Below are 19,797 nucleotides of genomic sequence, written 5' to 3' on the forward strand. Positions count from 1 at the left end.
CGATTCCCCCTTAGTGGAGGACATGGCTGACCCCTTCTCCTCACAGGCATCGGGGGCATCCGGGAGATCTCCGGGCGCCGGGGTGAGTTACCAGCTACCCTCCCACCGCCCCCGAAAATGTCAGGCTCCCCGGGCTCCTCGATGGACCGGAACATGGCTGAAATGGCGGATTCACTGTCCAGCCAGCCTAGCCCCACGGGAGATAATCTGGCGCCCCCCCCCCCCAGGCCCCTTTTCGGGTGATGCAGTGTTATTAGCAAGGTTTTCCACAATGCTCCAGCAGGAACTGTCCAAAGCATGTTCCATCATCACGACTGATATCAAACAGGATCTTCAGAGTTTTGGGGCAAGACTTGACACTATTAAAAGCAAGGTGGATGGCTCTCTGCTCCAGGTCAATCAGAATACTAAATTAGTGCCTGAGCTTCATGAACGGTTGGAGGAGGCCTATTTCAAAATTGAGGATCTGGAAAACGGATCGGGCCGTTATAATGTGCGCATAAGGGGTCTTCCTGAGACGCACCAAGACCTGGAAACGGCAGTCCAGGACCTTATGAGAGACTTGATTCCGGACATTTCTCCACATCAAATGGAAGTGGACAGGGTGCAGAGGGCCCTGACTGCACCGCGGCCGGATGGTCTTCCCCGTGACATCATTTTAAAGCCGCACTACTACAAAGTTAAGGAGAAGATGATGTCAGCGGCCAGGAACCGCCGGGACCTCACTCTGCTTGGCTCCCCAATACAGCTGTTCACGGACCTTGCCCCTTCCACAGTGCAGAAGAGCCGCACTCTTAAGCCTTTGCTTCAATGTTTGATGGACAATCATATCAAATATCGTTGGTCCTTCCCCTTTCGGCTGTCATTTACTTTCAACGGCAAGAACCACTCATTCACCATTTTCCATGCCGGAGAGGATTTGCTTCTGAAACTAGGCATCTTGTCCAGAGAACCGCGTTCTCCACAGTCACCATCGGCTGCCCAGCCTGATCGCCCGCTATCCCCGGTGTGGTCACATCGAGGCACCCCCTCCGCTGGGCAGCAAGGGGGCAGGTAGGGGCGCAAGACCTGAAATGTAGCCAGGATTACTTTTGCTTGTCCAAGCTTTTCTATTTTACCTGACTTATGTTCGTTGAAATGTTGATTCCCTTCCCTGTCAATCCCGGCGGCGCCGCCTTGACTCCCTGCCTTTATATGTTTTTCGGATTGTTGATCAGGATGTTACCGTGTGCCACTCCTGTGAACTTGCCCTCCTCTTGTGATGGGGGCAACCTCACGACACATGCCTCAGGTTTGGGAACTGGGGGAACACAATTCCCAAGTACTTTCTATTGTGTATTGCATTAGTGCCTTATCGGCATGGGGGGTAAATCCTCCTGCCCTCTCCTATTCTTTCTCTAACTTTCTTTTTCCTTCTCTTGGACCCAGGCTCTGTGTGCTAGCCCCGTGCTGCTGCTCCCAGACTCCCCGGACGGAGGGATGTTGAATTTTGCCAAGCTGGGACTTACTACGCTGCGACCAGGTAAGAGTGCACTGCCAAACCACCATGTCACCCCCGGGTTCCTCTAGATTCACACTGATATCACATAATGTGCAGGGCTTTAATTCTCCACTGAAGCGCACCAAGGCCTTCCTACAATACAAACGCCAGAAAGCGGACATTTTGCTGTTGCAGGAAACTCATTTTTCTAAAACTTCTGCGCCTAAATACCTCTCGGCTCATTATCCCCAATTTTATCTATCCTCGGGTCAGGACAAGAAGCGGGGAGTAGCTATCTGTTTTTCTCGTGGGGTCCAATTTACTCCGGTCACGGTGGTTGGGGATAGAGAGGGTCGGTACCTCATGGTGGTGGGCCTTGTTCATGATCAACTGGTCTCTTGTGTCTCTTATTATACCCCTAACACAGGTCAGATAGCATTTTTTCAGGATATTCTGCTCACGTTGCTTCCCAAAGTGCAGGGCAGGGTGATCCTAGGGGGGAATAGCAACCTCCCTCTAGAGAATACACTGGACAAGTCCGTCCGGGGCGTGCCCAGGTATAGACATGCACCGAAGAGCGGTTCCAAATTGGCCCGACTTCTTCACGACTGGGATTTGCTGGACCTGTGGAGGGAATATAAACCGACTCAGAGAGACTACACACATTTTTCTCATGTCCATGGTACCTACTCTCGCATAGATCACGTGTTTGCCAGCTCTGCCCTTGCCTCATGCGTGTGCTCTGCACAGATTCTGGCGACTTCTTGGTCCGATCATTCACCGGTATTAGTGCCGTTTTCGGCTTTGTGGTCCACTCAGGGTCCTTCTCTGTGGCGGCTTAACGCGGCTTTACTTAATGACCCTGGGGTCCTGGGGGAAATTGAACTAGATATTAAACAGTTTTTCCAGGAAAATAGGCCGGGTGATACGTCCCCAACCATTACCTGGGCGGTCCATAAGGCTACTATTCGCGGTAAATTGATTCGGATAGCGGCTAGACTAAAACGTACCCGGGAGAGCACAATAAGAGCGCAAGAGCAAACACTGAGTGCACTACTCCTTGAGCAACGGACACACCCCCACGTAGATATTAGACACAAAATTGATGTGGCCAGGCTGGCGCTGAATTTGATTCTCACGACCCAAGCGGAGAAGTACCTTCGGTGGTCCCGTCATAGATACTATACTATGGGAGATAGGCCTACCACTCTATTGGCGCGGAAGCTGGCCCCTCGCCCCTTTATGGCTGCCCTACCCAGGTTACGGTTGCGGACAGGGGGTCCTCTCTCGCAATCCTACCCTGCTTACATCTGAATTCACAAGGTTCTATTCCAAACTTTACCGGGCTCCAACGACCTACGATCGGAGACTAGCCGACTCATTTTTTGCCGACCTGAATCTGCCCTCGCTGTTACAGTCCCACGTCGATCTCATGAATGAGCAGATCGCGGAATCGGAGGTACTACAGGCGATTAAGGGATTACATCCCACCAAGGCCCCTGGGCCTGACGGTTTTCCGGGGTGTTTGTGTTCCTGGCCAACGAGTTCAACCTGGTTTTTAATGCAGACTTTAGCGTGTTTGTCCTTTGTGTATACTCCTATGTACCACATATATGCAACCCCATTATATACTTTCTCAGAAACAAGGACATCAAACAGACATTTATGAGTTCTGCTATAAGATTTATGAGTTTTAAAGTGAAGAATGATGTCAGAGTTAACACAATAACTAAATAAACAGAATGATTCATTCATAATCAATAAATCTGGGAATTGGGAATTCTTGTAATTTAAAAATAAGTTTAACACTCAAGTGGACTGGAGCTCAAGCACATGGTGATCTTGGTGACAGCTTTCTAGTTTTGCGCATGTATTCTGTTGTTATTTTACATCTTAAGACTGGCTGTTATCATTTGCAGTCCTGACATGAAACTACAAGTGAAGGGCTAACAATGGCAGTACAAGTGAAGGGCTAAAGAAAGTAAGGAAAGGGCCCAAAAGTACACAATGAGGTGTTTCTTAGTTGTGGAGCCTGGCCTCCTATACCATCTGCTGGTTCTAAAAATATTCTTTTATACCCTGCCTGTTGGTCCTGGAATGTAATCGCTTGTGCCATCTATGGGTGCTAGCAGGCTGTTTACACAGACATAGGTGCAACAACTGTACTCAGGTAAACTGTGTTTAGTACTTTCTGCTAGGTGGTAGTGGGTTGTACAATGTGGTGTAATCTAATGTAAAGTCCTTCAGACTTTAGATGGCTAGATTGTGGCCAGTAAGAGTAGAAAATCCTCTGGCAACTCTGAAAATAAACACTGCCTTAGGCTTGATGGTCAATGGGAGTAAATCAAATTACATAGAATCTGTAGTATGTAGGAGGGAGACTATTGCGCCATCACTGGTATCAGAGAGAAGAACAGTACTCCATCATTGGTGTGAGTGGGAGGTTTAGTGCCCCATCATTGGCATCAGTGGGAGGAATAGTGTCCCATCATTAGTATTGACAGTGAGAGAAATAGTGTCCTATCGTTGGTATCAGGGGCAGGAATAGTGTTCCTATCATTGGCATCAGCGAGAGGAATAGCGAACCATCCTTGTTGTTAGTGAGAGGAATAGTGCCACGTTATTGGCATCAGTGGGAGGAATAGTGCCCCATCATTGCTATCATGGGGAGAATCTTGCCCTATCACTGGTATTAGTGGGAGGAACAGTACCCCATCATTGGTATTAGTGGGAGAAATAGTGCCCCATCATTGGTATCAGTGGCAGGAATAGTGCCCCATTATTTTTATCAGTTGGAGGAATAGTGCCCCATCATTGGTGTAGGTGGGAGGAATAGTGTCCCATCATTGTTGTCAGTGGGAGGAATAGAGCCCCATCATTGGTATCAGTGGGAGGAATAGTGTCCCATCATTGGCATCAGTGGGAGGAATAGTGTCCCATCATTGGTATCAGTGGGGGAAATAGTGCCCCATCATTGGTATCAGTGGAGTGGAAGGAAATAGTGCCACATCATTGGTATCAATGAGAGCAATAGTGCCCCATCATTGGTATCAGTGGGAGGAATAGTGTCCTATCATTGGTATCAATGAAAGGAATAGTGCCCCGTCATTGGCATCAGTGGGAGGAATAGTACTCTATTCTTGGTCTCAGCAGGAGGAATAGTGTCCCATCATTGCTATCGGTGGGAGGAATAGTGCCCCATCATTGACATCAGTGGGAGGAATAGTACTCTATTCTTGGTCTCAGCAGGAGGAATAGTGCCCCATCATTGGTATCAGTGTGAGGAATAGTGCCCCATCATTGACATCAATGGGAGGAATAATGCCCCATCATTGGTATCAATGAGAGGAATAGTGTCCGATCATTGGTATCAGTAGGAGGAATAGTGTCCCATCATTGGTATCAATGAAAGGAATAGTGCCTCCCTCCATCACTTGTGTTAGTGAGAGGAATAGTGCTCCATCACTTGTGTTAGTGAAATGAATAGTGCCCCATCTTTGGGGCACATATTGATGTGTCCACTCTGTTCACTCCTCTCCTTCCTGTCTCTATCCTCTTGTAGTATTGTGAGCTTGGTTTCTCCCTGACTAAAGAGTGCCCGTTGAAAATTGGAAGGAGGCAACCGCTGACCCTAAAACATTGTGAGTACTGACCAGAATTCTGTGCCCCAGTGAATACATGCAGATTCTCTTTACTCCAGAAGGCCCTTATATTTGCTGGCTTTGTGGTGTTCTCTTACATGGATTGTTTCAGTTATAATCTTCTGCTCTAGTGTACAGAGACTGCCTAGGAGAAAGAGAAGTGTCCTCTTGTTCTTCATTCTTCCTGGGGTATTCTCTAGTCTACTCTTGTATCTTTTCCAGGTTGTGATTTCATATAAAGTAACAATGTAAGGTGGGTGATTGTGGGATTTAAAATTGTAACAATGTTTCTGAGTGCAGCATAAATGTTCACTCAGTGCTGACACCTAGTGGTCAGTCGGGGTATAACACTTTGGTGTGTTTGCAGTAGAATAGAGGAATATATACAGTCAGAATGTGGAGATGATCTCCACAATCCAGAGAGAATCAGGATGCGACTAGAAGAAAATCTGGAGGCATCCAGAGCCCTGCAGAGGAGAGGACACAGCTGAGGCGTGAAAGAGGCAGAAATCACAAACGTACCATAAAAATAAATGACTTAAATGTCATAAAAAAAAAAAAAAAAAAACTTAATTATTTTTTTTTTTATTCCCCCAAACATACCTCAATTCTAATACTGAGCTCCATATTGTTCTGATCGGACAGTTACAGTATTTAGGGGAAATACTGGCACAAAAGATCAACACAACACTGCCACCGTGCGGCCATTTCATCAAACAGCAACAGGATGATTTATTTTTTTTACGCTGTAATCGTAGAACAAAGACAATAAATGCGGCTCCAAAGGAAATACATAAAAATCATTGGATCAAACCATTTAAAAATTAAAAAAAATCTGATTGTTTCAACCCCCTTTAAGTGTGTGTCTACACATTTGTTCATCATTATTATTTTTTTTTTTCCTAGCAGGAATGTCATTTTCTGATCGTGATGAGTGATTTAATATATTTATTATTACCAAATGTGCATACAATGAAAGTTAGTGAATGTTATAGTGCATGGGGATGGGATGAGAGCTGTGATAGTAGAAATATCGGCTTAGAAGAGTCTTTAGGAGAATGTATTTCCACCCAACCATACAAAGAGCCCCACATATGTGTTTTTTTTTTTTGTCTCATTCTTTTTTTTTTTTTTCAAATATCATTTTATTGAAAAGTTTTCCTTCTCTTTTATAAAAAAACAAAAAAAAATAAACAGTACGACCACAATACATGTTTCTCTCATTCTTTATTAATGTGATAAATTGTATTATTACTGTCAGGAAAAGGGCACTCTAAAGGCAAACACTTTGTCTTCTTATTCACACTCAGACTTGTAATACAGGTGAATAGTAATGAGGGGAAATCTCTCATCTCTTTTCATTACAATATATCAGCATTGTTGTTGGGGGATGGGATTGGATCTTCTTATTGTACAACATTACAGGGACTGATCCTCATTGCTCTCCATCCTTTACTTCTGATGGATGATTACATATTCTATACATTCCAAACAAGAATCCTTCCAACTGAAAAGGAACACAAATCTCATCACCTCCTTCACACTCATCAGAAGACAAAATCCTATCTGAAGGAATCTCCCACAACTGCGATTGGATCAACTTTCCAATTCCTTCCTATAAATGGATCCCAGGAATTCCATAGACCGTTACAGTCATCTCCGATCCACTCAGCCGACCTTACCGGGAACATTGATCAACTCAGGGGGATTCATGAACCGAGAATAAGAAATACGTTGGAAATAATAATTTCAGGATGTTTCATTTCACAATACAGAATCCGCCCTGCTATAGAGATCAATGGAAAGTCTACAGAACAAGTATTTTCTGGGCTGAGAACAGAGAGATCTCACAATACATTTCTTTGGATTCCTCATAAGAAGACATTATTACTGGCTGATGAAGGAGACGCCCACAGCTGTGATTGGCTCAGATTTCCAATAGCAGTTTTCAAATTTGCCCGCCAGAATTGTGTAGATCGTTACATAGAAATATTCAGCCCTTTTATACCGCCAAATCCGACACGGAGGAGATCATCAGATGAGACATTTATCGGCTAAATCCCATTATTACTCCAATGCCATTCGTACAGAAGGATTCTCTGTTACTAAACCATGAGAAAACACTTCAATATGTTCTCAGAATCCAGGATCTCACCACTGCTACACACACAGCATGATAGAGAAATGTATTCTATTATAGATCTCTACTTTTCTATATATGATGGGGAAATCATCACATACAGATCTGATCATCAATTTATGTCTCTTTCAGACATTTATCAGTGAAAGATTGTCCTCATATCACAAGCAGAATATGTATAACAAGAAATGTCTGGTAGTAACCATGACACATAAATATGTACAATGAATGAATAAAGAAACTATTTCATGCCTTAAGAACCAGATCGGTTTCCTCTTTGTATCACACAATCCGCCAAATGTTACAAGGTTCTAAGAACGTAAAATTCTCTACAGAATACGAATATGTTGTGGCCACGCCCCTTTTGATTAGTCTCCTATCAGGTCCGCTCAGGTTTAATCAGGGAAGAGGTGTTATTCGTATATATAATTTCTTTTTTAGAGTAATATTCTATAAATATGACATCGTTTTTGACAATAATATCTGGTGATTCGGAGGATAAACGCCAACACCTACCCACTTCACCCCAACAAAGGTCCTTCTCAGGGCCACCCACCTTCTCATACAAAGGGCTGTCTATGTTGATATTTATACATTGCTACCGGAGTTATGTGAGTTTCTAGCAATTTTAGAACAAATTTGTGGAGAAAGAAGGTTCTTTTTAGCTGAACATACACTAAAAGATCCGATTGTACATTTTTCTTTAGTACAAAACTAAAAGGCACTTTATAGCTAACCAACGATTTTTAAAAAAGATTGCATAGTATGTGGCCAGTGTTTAGAATGGCAGCAGATTTCCGTTGGTTAAGATTTCCTTAACCTGCAAATAAAGGCACACTTATCTTTTCAGAAGCCATTTGCAGTGAGGATCCAGACTGGGCCCTCCATCCAGCACTGTGCAGGAGGACGAGGGAGAGGTGGCAAAGTCCCTTTCTGAGGTATGAAGGTGTCTCCTGGATACTCTTACTCTCCTTTCCTCCCATTGATTGGATGCATTTTCATCAAAATGCAGAAAGAGGAATCTGATCCAATGCTTTCCGACCCTCTCTCACTATTTCCTTCTCACCTGCAATGACAATTATATATATATAAATTAAGATCTGCATGCACAGCGTCTAAAGGGCCATACACACTATAAGATTTTCTGAAGACTTTTTTCCTTCAGACTTACCAAAACCATATAATATGAGGTCATACCTATACACTTTCAATTTGTATGCAATCTGGCAGGCCCTTGCACTACATAGAAAAGGTGAATCTGAAGGAAATCTAACCACAAAAGTTGGATAGTGTGTATCCAGCTTTACTCTGAATCCTGAACCTGGATTTGGGTCCCATATCCTAGCAATGTGTCTAATCCAAAGGATGGAGGACAATGGAAACCAGTCCCTATAAGGAGATCATCTGCTTATCTAAATTCACATCAATTCAATGTGTTATATTAGACAATAAAATCATAGAGACTCATAATTGCTGTTAGGACAGACAGGTGTCATTATAACACATTGCCCCCACCCGGATCACAATCTTCGGTGTCTAATTATACAATCAGATCTCCCAAACATGCATGTCCGGCTCCTTCTTAGATAGAAGTGGGTGGCTCTGAGAAGATCCATTGGGTTTGGTAATAGAAAATAATTGATTGGGTTTACTTGGCGGGCTTGTGGAAGGAATCTTCGAGGATTTTACCGCTTTGGAGGAAATATTTGGAAGCTGAAAACCGACACAAGTGATGTCATTTGGAGGAAGATGAACAGATTTATGAATAGAACTTCTACAATGTCGGATTTAGCGGTATAATGCGGCTGAATCTTCCTAACGGCCAGTAGAATTATGGCGGGAGATTTAAATATAGCAACTAGGAGCCATCATAGACGTGGTCTATTAATAGCCAAGAGGGGAAATAATTTCTGGAAATATGGAGTACAATGTGTTCTGACATTGGAGCTCTATGTAGGTGTGCATGGTTTTGGTTGGATGAGTTTAGCGGGGAGTAGACGATCAGCATAGAAAGATTGGAATGAAAAGAGATGAGAGAATGATGTCCTGTGATCACATTTCCCCTCATTACTATTCACCTGCATTACAAGTCTGAGTGCGATAAGAAGACAAAGTGTTTGCCTTTAGAGTGCACTTCATCTGACAGTAATAATACAATTTATCACATTGATAAAATATATCCTTTTTGAAGAATAGGAATAAAAACTGCATATGTCCGGCTCTTTGTACAGAGATGTGGGTGACACGTTTGTGATGCTTCGATAAATATATCGTATTTGACTATTTTCCTCCTTTCACTGTAAATTTGGAAATTTGTTGAATTATGAGATACATGGACTTTTGATGTGATTAGGATCATGGAAAGCTTTTTTCTTGGCGCTGTATATTTTCCGGATTAGCCGGAATTGATTAACACTAGAAGAGCGGTGCTTGGAATGGAGGGGGGCAGATTACATTTTAATAGAGGCGAGGTCTTCCAGAGTGACTTCTTTACCTCTATATGACATTATACCTGAGTAGCCGCCAGTATAGATTTGCAGCAATATGTGACAATAAACATACTCAGAGTATTTGTATAAAAACATGTTTATCATGGTGAGCAGATAATGATACATTGTATATTAAACATGACATTGTGTAATCAGCTGAGACATTTGTATGTATAACAATCTCTCCCATCACATCACACAAGGATCTCATGTCACCGGCTGATGTTTTTCTTCCAGGCTCCTTCTACTCAGCTATAAATGAGCAGAGTTCTGTATTAGAGGGAAATGTTTCCTGGTGGTCACTCTTTACTCATCTAATGTGAAGATCATTCTAGAGGGAGATGTGAGAAGATTGTTTTCTGTGTAGAATTTGTGTAGAAAAGAAGATAGAAGGAAGAATGGGACACACACTCAGGAGGATGGAGGTGTTTGCAGCCTCTGTGTTCAGCCTCCTCAGCAGCTCCTGGCAGCTGTAAGTGACCCCCGATAAGTGACAGTCCAGTGAGCAGATCGGGTCCCCGATGAAGATCGGACAGCGTTCTATTTCTCATAAAAGTCGGTTTTCTATCTACTGGGGAAACACAACAAGAGAGAGAAGATTCTCCAACTACTCCATGATACTGAGTGGGCGTGTCTGATGTGTAACCAATAGCAGAGCAGGAGGATTGTTGTGTACCGACCAATAGCAGTGCAGGACGTTTAACTATATAATCCCAGAAGAGGTGAGTGGGGAAGTTTATCTGTCCAATAGACTTTCTAGAATCATGTCTGAGACTGAGAGCGCCCCAGCCGCCGCTCCTCCAGCGGAGCCCGCCGCCAAGAAGAAGGCGACTAAGAAGGCGGCAGCCGGAGGAGTGAAGAAAGGCAGCAAGAAGCCGTCCGGTCCCAGTGTGTCCGATCTCATCGTCACAGCCGTGGCCGCTTCCAAAGAGCGCAGCGGGGTCTCCCTGGCCGCCCTCAAGAAGCTCCTGGCCGCCTCAGGATACGATGTGGAGAAGAACAACAACCGCCTCAAGGTCGCCATCAGGGCGCTGGTGACTAAGGGGAGCCTCGTCCAGGTGAAAGGACATGGAGCCTCCGGATCCTTCAAGATCAACAAGAAGCAGCAAGAGGGCGACAAGGCCAAGAAAGCCCCCAAAAAGAAGCCATCAGCTGCGGCCAAAAAGCCAGCCAAGTCCCCTAAGAAACCGGCGGCCAAGTCCCCCAAGAAGGCAGTAAAATCCCCCAAGAAGTCGGCCAAGAGCCCCAAGAAACCGGCAAAGGCTGCAGCTGCCAAGAAGGTGACAAAGAGCCCCAAGAAGCCCAAAGCTGCACCCAAGCCCAAAAAAGCCGCCAAGAGTCCGGCTAAGAAGGCGGCCAAACCCAAGGCAGCAGCCAAGCCCAAGAAGGCCGCTCCGAAGAAGAAATAAATACAAGCAGCCGGAGGCCTCCTTCATCTACACCCCCCAAAGGCTCTTCTCAGAGCCACCCACCTCCTCCTAACAGAGCTACACATACCTACCTACACCCACCTCCTCCTAACTGAGCCACACATACCTACCTACACTCACCTCATCCTAACAGAGCCACACATACCTACCTACACCCACCTCCTCCTAACAGAGCCACACATACCTACCTACACCCATCTCCTCCTAACAGAGCCACACATACCTACCTACACCCACCTCCTCCTAACAGAGCCACACATACCTACCTACACCCACCTCATCCTAACAGAGCCACACATACCTACCTACACCCACCTCCTCCTAACAGAGCCACACATACCTACCTACACCCACCTCCTCCTAACTGAGCCACACATACCTACCTACACCCACCTCCTCCTAACTGAGCCACACATACCTACCTACACCCACCTCCTCCTAACTGAGCCACACATACCTACCTACACCCACCTCCTCCTAACTGAGCCACACATACCTACCTACACTCACCTCATCCTAACTGAGCCACACATACCTACCTACACCCACCTCCTAACTGAGCCACACATACCTACCTACACCCACCTCCTCCTAACTGAGCCACACATACCTACCTACACCCACCTCCTCCTAACTGAGCCACACATACCTACCTACACCCACCTCCTCCTAACTGAGCCACACATACCTACCTACACTCACCTCATCCTAACAGAGCCACACATACCTACCTACACCCACCTCCTCCTAACAGAGCCACACATACCTACCTACACCCACCTCCTCCTAACTGAGCCACACATACCTACCTACACCCACGGCACACAGTGCTCCGCATCTCTTCTACACATCTAATAGCACACAGACATCAGAGATGGGCGCTGATCAATATTTCCTCTTCTAGATCATTCACTTGTTTTAGTATGTAAAAGTTTAAAGGAGAATCATTCTAATGATCGGGAGATCTCATCCTCCGCTCATCTTACAATGATTAGGAAGTCTCCTGTGTTGAGAATGTTATAACTTTTTGAGAAGATAAATCTGTATGATTACCTAAAAGCTCCTATTGGCTGATATATATATAATTTATATTCAATTGCCTGCCAATATTTTAATGGTTTAAAATATTTGCAGTAACAGTGGAACCCCCAACATGGGCGTCGTGCGATAATAAGTAAAGAGAAACTACTGCTCGTAACCCCCCCCCCCCCCCCCCTATCCTCATATCCGTACACAATAGTGCTGAGTGAGGGATGGGCAGGAAAATGAATCTCCATACAGATGAATTGTTTTCCTCTCCAATCCCGGATGTATTCTTCCCTGTAATGTGTCCGTGTGTGATCTCCTGTGATGACACAGTTCTAGTATGGGGGGAGGGGAGATAGAGGAAAATCCCTCCTGATCCCCATAGTGACATCTCCATGTGGACTGTGTAAGGTTTACCCCCCTCCCCCACAAATTAAATGGGCTGATTGGTCATCAGCTCTCTAAGCACGATTCCTAATGACTCGAAATCGATTCCATTGTTTGAAATAAGAAATAATTACGTTTCTAGAAAATGCAACTATGTGTCTCCTGAGAGAATGGGAACCAAAGAGACAAAGATTGTTTAATCTGTTCCTAGGAAAGTGTGTTTTACCGTTAAATATTGTAACATTGTATCTATTAGGGAAGATATAGAGGAAGTGTGAATTGTGTTACAGATGAGTTCCATTGTATTTATTACAATAAATCGGCAAGAGAAAGGATGTCCCTTCTAGATGAGAAATGGGAATGTTTTCTGTGTAATTATATTAGAGGTGAGCTTTACTTCCACACTGAGCTTCGGAGCGCAGAGAAGGGAGAGAAAAGAAAGATGTGGTGAAGGTGATCCCGGGGAATGTATAGGAATGTAGTAGCCGGTATTTTCCAGCATGTAGTCGGTGTGATGAGGTAGTATATATATATAGAGCTCTGTATATAGGAGGATGTGGTGGCTCTGAAAAGAGCCTTTGTGTTGGGATGATGGGAGTAGTAGTAGGAGTGGTGGTGCCCTCCCCTTCTATGCCCTCTCTCCGCGGATGCGGCGTGCCAGCTGTATGTCTTTGGGCATGATGGTGACTCTCTTGGCGTGGATGGCGCAGAGGTTGGTGTCCTCGAAGAGTCCGACGAGATAAGCCTCTGAAGCCTCTTGCAGAGCCATGACGGCGGAGCTCTGGAAGCGCAGGTCGGTCTTGAAGTCCTGGGCGATCTCTCGGACGAGGCGCTGGAAGGGCAGCTTGCGGATGAGCAGCTCGGTGGATTTCTGGTAGCGGCGGATCTCTCGGAGAGCCACGGTGCCGGGCCTGTAGCGGTGAGGCTTCTTGACTCCGCCGGTGGCCGGGGCGCTCTTGCGGGCGGCTTTGGTGGCCAGCTGCTTGCGGGGAGCTTTCCCTCCGGTGGACTTCCGGGCGGTCTGCTTGGTTCTCGCCATCTTTACTCAACTCTCTGCTGGAACAGTGAATGTGAGGCATTGCCGCTCTGCGGAGCCATTTATACACAGCACTGCCTTCCGATTGGACAAGTAACTCACACGCCTTTCAATGATTGGTTTTCTTAAAAAAAGCGGCATTTTTAAAATGCCCGCCAAAATCTGCACGTTATCTTTGTAAGTAGAGTCACCATCTTTGTGTGGGATGGGGGAGGGGAGTTACTTTACATCATACAAGCGATCTCTATTCTCAAAAAGAGAAAACATTCATCATACATATCTTTATAGATTTAGGAATTATAGACTGTGAGAATGGACTGGCGGTAGATCTCTACCTTTCTATATGATGGGAAATAAAGGATTCCATGTTTCATTATCAGATCTGTGTAGGATCATGGAACTGACCTCTATCAGACATGTAGCAGTTATAGATTTCCTCATATTAAAACTAGAATAAGAAAAAAGTGAAATGACTGGTAGAAATCATGGCACTGCCAGATATGTACAATGAATCAATAACACAAATATTTCATGTCTGAAGAAGCAGATCTGTCCCCTCTTAGAAACATTGTAAACATGTTGCTGGTTTCTAGTTACAAAGTAAATGAAATTCTCTTCGGAGTATTGAATGGCTGAGGATCCTTTCTATCAGTTTTCCTTCCTGCCAAATGAGAAAATATTCATCAGAAATATGATATAAAATAAAAAAGATCGGAGATTCCTAATCGGTGTAAGAATTAGAAGATCTGAGATTGGACAGTTTTTCTCCATAATACAGTAAATGAGATGACAGAAAATCCTCCTCCGATCTCACTGATCTGATTATTCCGTTCTTAGTGAATAACAAGTAGAAAGTTGACTTGCACAGCTTATTCCATCCAGCACAATTCTGTACTAACATGGAGGGACAGATCTCTGAGCAGACAATGAATCGTCCCCCCAGCATTGCCCTCCCTGCTCCGGGCAGATCTGGGATCAGTCGGTGTCATTGTTTCCAGATGGATCAGCGCTCAGGAAGTTTTCTATCAGATCCATTTGAATGAAATTGAACTAAACTGCTCCAATGTATTCTCTATGGAGGAGAAACACTGACACCTGCTGGTAAAAAGAGGAATGACTTCCGTGCGGGGATCTGTGAAGAGATACAATGTAATTTCATGGCTTCCTTTCCGAATCCATAGGAACAGAATAAAACGGATTAGTGTGTGCAGTTTGATAACAGAATTACAATTCATAGCTGAAGATCTGAGGAAATGGCATCCAGACTGCAAAATTTATCGGATTATTTTGCATGTTTTTTTTTGTGTCAGATAAAACCTTTAGAAGTCGGCAGATGAGGGATCGCTCGGTGCGATCATTATTTCTAGATGTCCCATGTGGATCAGTATTAAATCCTAACACCTATTGCTGAATTCCCCTTTCAATCAAATCCCTGTGTAATAATTATAATAGGTGTGCCGCTACTGCACCTTTCACACATAGATAGATAGATTTTCGGTCTATCTATCTATCTATCTATCTATCTATCTATCTATCTATCTATCTATCTATCTATCTATCTATCTATCTATCTATCTATCTATCTATCTATCTATCTATCTATCTATCTGTCATCTTATGTGGATCTAAGATCGATCTGTAATGAATGATCAATTTGTCTATACAGTGGTACACCTCTAATTAAAAAAGTAGGCTAAAAGATCTGATTGCTGAGAATGGGGCATGTTTGATCCAGGGTGTATTGCTGCAGAATAACACATTAACTGATACAGTGCAATGATGTGGTGAGATTGGTTGGTGTATGAGCACTGAGGGATGGAATTGGTTTGTACCCCTCTGGTTATGTGCAGCAGCTGTGCAGGGTCCTATCCCATTCTAATAGAAGATGATGAGAGATCCGGGATTCTGGAGACATAATACATTGTGTGACATCTCATCTGTTCCAGGACTCTGGGGGAACATGACTTGTGAGAGATCAGCAAAGGGTTCTAGATGTCACAATCTATCCGTGCAGTGTATGACCTGAAGGAACCCAGAGCCGAGCGTTCATTGTGGGGACTTTATATAGTAATCTGGATAGGAAGGTCACCAGTGGAAGGTGTTAGAACATCTGTTATAAACAGGAGGATGGATTGAGGGGAGAACTTTATATGCAGGAAGCGTTAATGGTCTATGAAGTCTTCTCTGGTCAAAATATGTAATAAAAAGTCGGCTAAACGTTTGTGATAATTATTGGGAAGGAAATGGATTTCTAGAAAATATTGGAAAACTGATAATTCTTCATAAGACAATTGGCTAAATGTTGGGGTGGCTAGAAGAATTTTAGTTTCCATATTGATAGAAAAAAAAGGGGGAGGGCAGTTGTATGGACATTTGAGTGCGCTCACATCTCTGGTATTCTTCTTTCTTTTTTCCGGTTGGGGTCATTTATCTAGGAGATCTGCACTCTACTAAAAGCTGGGAGGTATTATGTCTCGTTTTGGGTGGGGTGGGGGTGTTACAAATGCTGCATTTTATGGTATTTTTGCGATTTCTATGTACTTCATAATATATTATTTTATATATTCTTTTTTTATATTAGGATACTATTATATTTTATTCACTGAATGTGAATATTCCGATGTCTGAGTATGTAGTGAGGACATTTATTTGGAGGATCCTGGGTGACGTCAGAGACATGACCTCACCAGTAATGATGATCAGGTAACATCCAATGGTCACCCAAAAGGAGTGAAATGTTGTTCTTTCTATTGAACAAAGAGCATCATCGAGCGGGAAATTCAAATCACGGAACTGCTGAGGATTGGATGATTGAGAGCACAGAGAGGCGGACTTATTGTGACGTCTGGACGCGCCCTCCTCCAACCCCTCCCCCTTATTCTCCATCAGGTCCGCATATGCTGCATATAAAGCGAGGCTGGGTGCTTTTACTTCACATTCGTCTGATACACGAAGAGCTTGGAGATGTCTGGTCGCGGTAAAGGAGGAAAGGGTCTGGGGAAAGGAGGCGCTAAGCGCCACAGGAAGGTGCTCCGGGACAACATCCAGGGCATCACCAAACCCGCCATCCGACGTTTGGCCCGCAGAGGGGGTGTCAAGCGCATCTCCGGACTCATCTATGAGGAGACCCGCGGAGTGCTCAAAGTCTTCCTAGAGAATGTCATCCGCGATGCCGTCACCTACACCGAGCACGCCAAGAGGAAGACCGTCACCGCCATGGATGTCGTCTATGCGCTCAAACGCCAGGGCCGCACTCTCTACGGATTCGGAGGCTAAACCCCAACATCCACCGACCCACTTCACCCCAACAAAGGTCCTTCTCAGGGCCACCCACCTTCTCCTACAAAGAGCTGTAACCATTTATTTCTCTTAGATCAACTTTTATCACGTCGGAATGAAAGCTTTTTAGCTAAACACATATTAATCCGATTGTACAACTTTATTTTACTTGGAATACAACAGATCGAAGCGATCTAGTGTTTATATTCTCTCCGTTTACAATATCGTTAGATCACTTTATTATTTTTCAGCTAGCTTGTTGAGACACCGATAAACCCCTTTCTTAGGCATTATTTCCAGTCACCTCACATTTCTTTATAGAAAAATTCGGGGTGGGATAAGGGGACAATAAATATCGCTCAGTGACATTTCTAGATGATCATTACTCTATTTTCTCATCATAAAGAAAGGTAGAAGTCATGTGACTGTCGTGTTCTGTGTATAGCGGTGGATTCCGAGCAATTGCAATAAAGGACATTTTTTGGTCAGTAATAATCCGGTCACCCCTCTCTAATCTGATTGAAATTAAAGTGTTGATGTTTTTCCAATCAAAGTTCTCCTCTGCTGATCTCAGTATTCAGGGTCGGATTTGGCGGTATAAAAGAAATGGATTTTTGTGTAACGATTTACACAATTCAGGCGGGTGAAATTTGAAATATTGGCCAATCAGAGTTGTGGGAGATCCCACAGCCAGCCACTAATGTCTTTCCTATGAGTACAAAGAAAGTGTGCGCTCCCTCTCCTTTCTCAGAGTAGAGGTCACGTGTTCAGTGACTTTCTAATCATCTCTACAGCAGGGCGGACTCTGAAGTATCAAACAAAACGGACGTTTATCAATGTATGGATTATCGTTGTGAAATAAAGGGACCGTTGATGAATGTTCCACAATAGAAGCTGCTGTTTCATCGTGATGGTAGATGGGAAGTGTAAAGAGAATTGTGGCGGGAAACATGAAGATTGCAGCAATCAGAACTGTGAGATTCCATGAGAGATGACATGACAATGTATATTTGTGTTGCGGTGAGAGTGAAGGAGGGGGGGGGGGGGGATTGTTATTTCTAGAATGATTTGAAGTAAAGGATGGAGGAGAATGAAGAGGAGTCCCTGTAATGAGAGGACATTGCTCTATAAAAAGGGACACTGAAAGCGTTCCAATATAAACATCTATCATCATTTCTTATTACTGCCACGTGTCATCCTAAGACATTGTTCCCCCCCATGGGGAATCACACCTTCTAGTCATAGTAAGTATTTTATTTCCTACCTGGAAAATAAATGCAATCTTTCATTGTTACAATTAGATCTCCGAACAACAATGTAGATGTATGCAGCTCTATGTATGGATGGGTGGGTGGCTCTGAAAAGAGCCGTTGTGTTGGGTGACGTGGATGAACCGGTGGGGATTACTTGGTCTTGGCGGCCTTGTGGCTCTCGGTCTTCTTGGGCAGCAGCACGGCCTGGATGTTGGGTAGGACTCCTCCCTGGGCGATGGTGACGCCCCCGAGCAGCTTGTTGAGCTCCTCGTCGTTGCGGACTGCCAGCTGGAGGTGTCGGGGGATGATGCGGGTCTTCTTGTTGTCGCGGGCGGCGTTACCGGCCAGCTCGAGGATCTCAGCGGTGAGATACTCGAGGACGGCGGCCAGATAAACGGGAGCTCCGGCCCCAACCCGCTCGGCATAGTTACCCTTCCTGAGCAGACGGTGAACACGACCGACTGGGAACTGCAGACCAGCCCGGGATGATCGGGTCTTGGCCTTAGCCCGAACCTTTCCTCCTTGTTTGCCGCGGCCAGACATGTCTCTGTGATATTGGAGTTCTCAAAGAGATATGAATGGCTGCAGCCGCTCCCTTTCCTGTTATACTTTGAATGATATGACGTCTCGCTCTATGATTGGCCACGTTTGAAGCCAGCCAATGCTCTCTAGGTTTGCATCTAGACCAATCGGTAAACGAGGAAGGAAAGCATGACGTCACTCCCCATCACATGACCATGTCTTCCAATAGAAGAGTGAGGAGGAAGGAAGCTCATTTGCATAGGACAGCCTATATAAGCAGCACATGAGGGCGGCGCCAGTACACTTTATCTTCTCAGAGCGGAGAAAACATTCTTATCCCTTATCATGCCTGAACCAGCCAAGTCCGCCCCGGCGCCCAAGAAGGGCTCCAAGAAAGCCGTGACCAAGAGCCAGAAGAAGGACGGCAAGAAGCGGAGGAAGAGCAGGAAGGAGAGTTATGCCATCTACGTCTACAAGGTGCTCAAGCAGGTCCACCCCGACACCGGCATCTCCTCCAAGGCCATGAGCATCATGAACTCCTTCGTCAATGACATCTTCGAGCGCATCGCCGGCGAAGCTTCCCGCCTGGCTCATTACAACAAGCGCTCCACCATCACCTCCCGGGAGATACAGACCGCTGTCCGCCTCCTCCTGCCCGGAGAGCTGGCCAAGCACGCCGTCTCCGAGGGCACCAAGGCTGTCACCAAGTACACCAGCGCCAAGTAATACCCCTCCCCCATCCATCACCCCAACAACACACAAAGGCTCTTCTAAGAGCCACCCACATACTACACAACCGAGCTGTCATACAATTTTTATGTATCGTACAATTTATTACTTTTACAAGTTTTAGCTCTTCGGATAATTTAAAATGAACTCAAAATAGCATCATTAATAATCTTGAGATGAGAAGTAGGTCGGTCAGACTGGAAGGGGAATGAATAAAACCTTCTAATCTCATCCTTCTTTATTGCAGAGATCGTCTCCCCTTTCTGGCTGTATACATTTCCTATTCCTCGCCTTGTACTGCACACACCCAACTGCTCTAATCACCTCTGCTGCATTGTTACAATGAGAGATTCTCCGCAATCTCCCGCCTTACATTGTTCCTTTA

General features: G+C 44.8%; 5 protein-coding genes across 5 annotated transcripts; 3 read left to right on the forward strand and 2 right to left on the reverse strand.

The window, feature by feature from the left end:
* Positions 1-10,514: 10,514 nt before the first annotated feature.
* Positions 10,515-11,159, forward strand: LOC309563100 (histone H1B-like; the record flags this gene model as incomplete). Its single annotated transcript, XM_082267415.1, has 1 exon — positions 10,515-11,159. One exon carries the CDS (start codon positions 10,515-10,517, stop codon positions 11,157-11,159), a length of 645 nt encoding a protein of 214 aa, XP_082123541.1.
* A 2,062-nt stretch (positions 11,160-13,221) lies between these two features.
* LOC309563106 (histone H3.2) lies at positions 13,222-13,637 on the reverse strand (the record flags this gene model as incomplete). The annotated part of the gene is made up of 1 exon (XM_082267421.1): positions 13,222-13,637. The coding sequence occupies exon 1, from the start codon at positions 13,630-13,632 to the stop codon at positions 13,222-13,224; it is 411 nt and encodes a 136-aa protein (XP_082123547.1). The 5' UTR covers positions 13,633-13,637.
* Positions 13,638-16,593: 2,956 nt separating this feature from the next.
* LOC309563122 (histone H4) lies at positions 16,594-16,905 on the forward strand (the record flags this gene model as incomplete). The annotated part of the gene is made up of 1 exon (XM_082267437.1): positions 16,594-16,905. One exon carries the CDS (start codon positions 16,594-16,596, stop codon positions 16,903-16,905), a length of 312 nt encoding a protein of 103 aa, XP_082123563.1.
* Positions 16,906-18,311: 1,406 nt separating this feature from the next.
* On the reverse strand, positions 18,312-18,704 carry LOC309563112 (histone H2A type 1-like; the record flags this gene model as incomplete). The annotated part of the gene is made up of 1 exon (XM_082267427.1): positions 18,312-18,704. The coding sequence occupies one exon, from the start codon at positions 18,702-18,704 to the stop codon at positions 18,312-18,314; it is 393 nt and encodes a 130-aa protein (XP_082123553.1).
* Positions 18,705-19,028: 324 nt separating this feature from the next.
* LOC309563115 (histone H2B 1.1) lies at positions 19,029-19,409 on the forward strand (the record flags this gene model as incomplete). The annotated part of the gene is made up of 1 exon (XM_082267430.1): positions 19,029-19,409. The coding sequence occupies one exon, from the start codon at positions 19,029-19,031 to the stop codon at positions 19,407-19,409; it is 381 nt and encodes a 126-aa protein (XP_082123556.1).
* Between the last annotated feature and the right edge of the window lie 388 nt (positions 19,410-19,797).

This window comes from Pelophylax lessonae, assembly GCF_965119305.1.
Source record: "Pelophylax lessonae genome assembly, chromosome: 9".
NCBI lineage: Eukaryota > Metazoa > Chordata > Amphibia > Anura > Ranidae > Pelophylax > Pelophylax lessonae.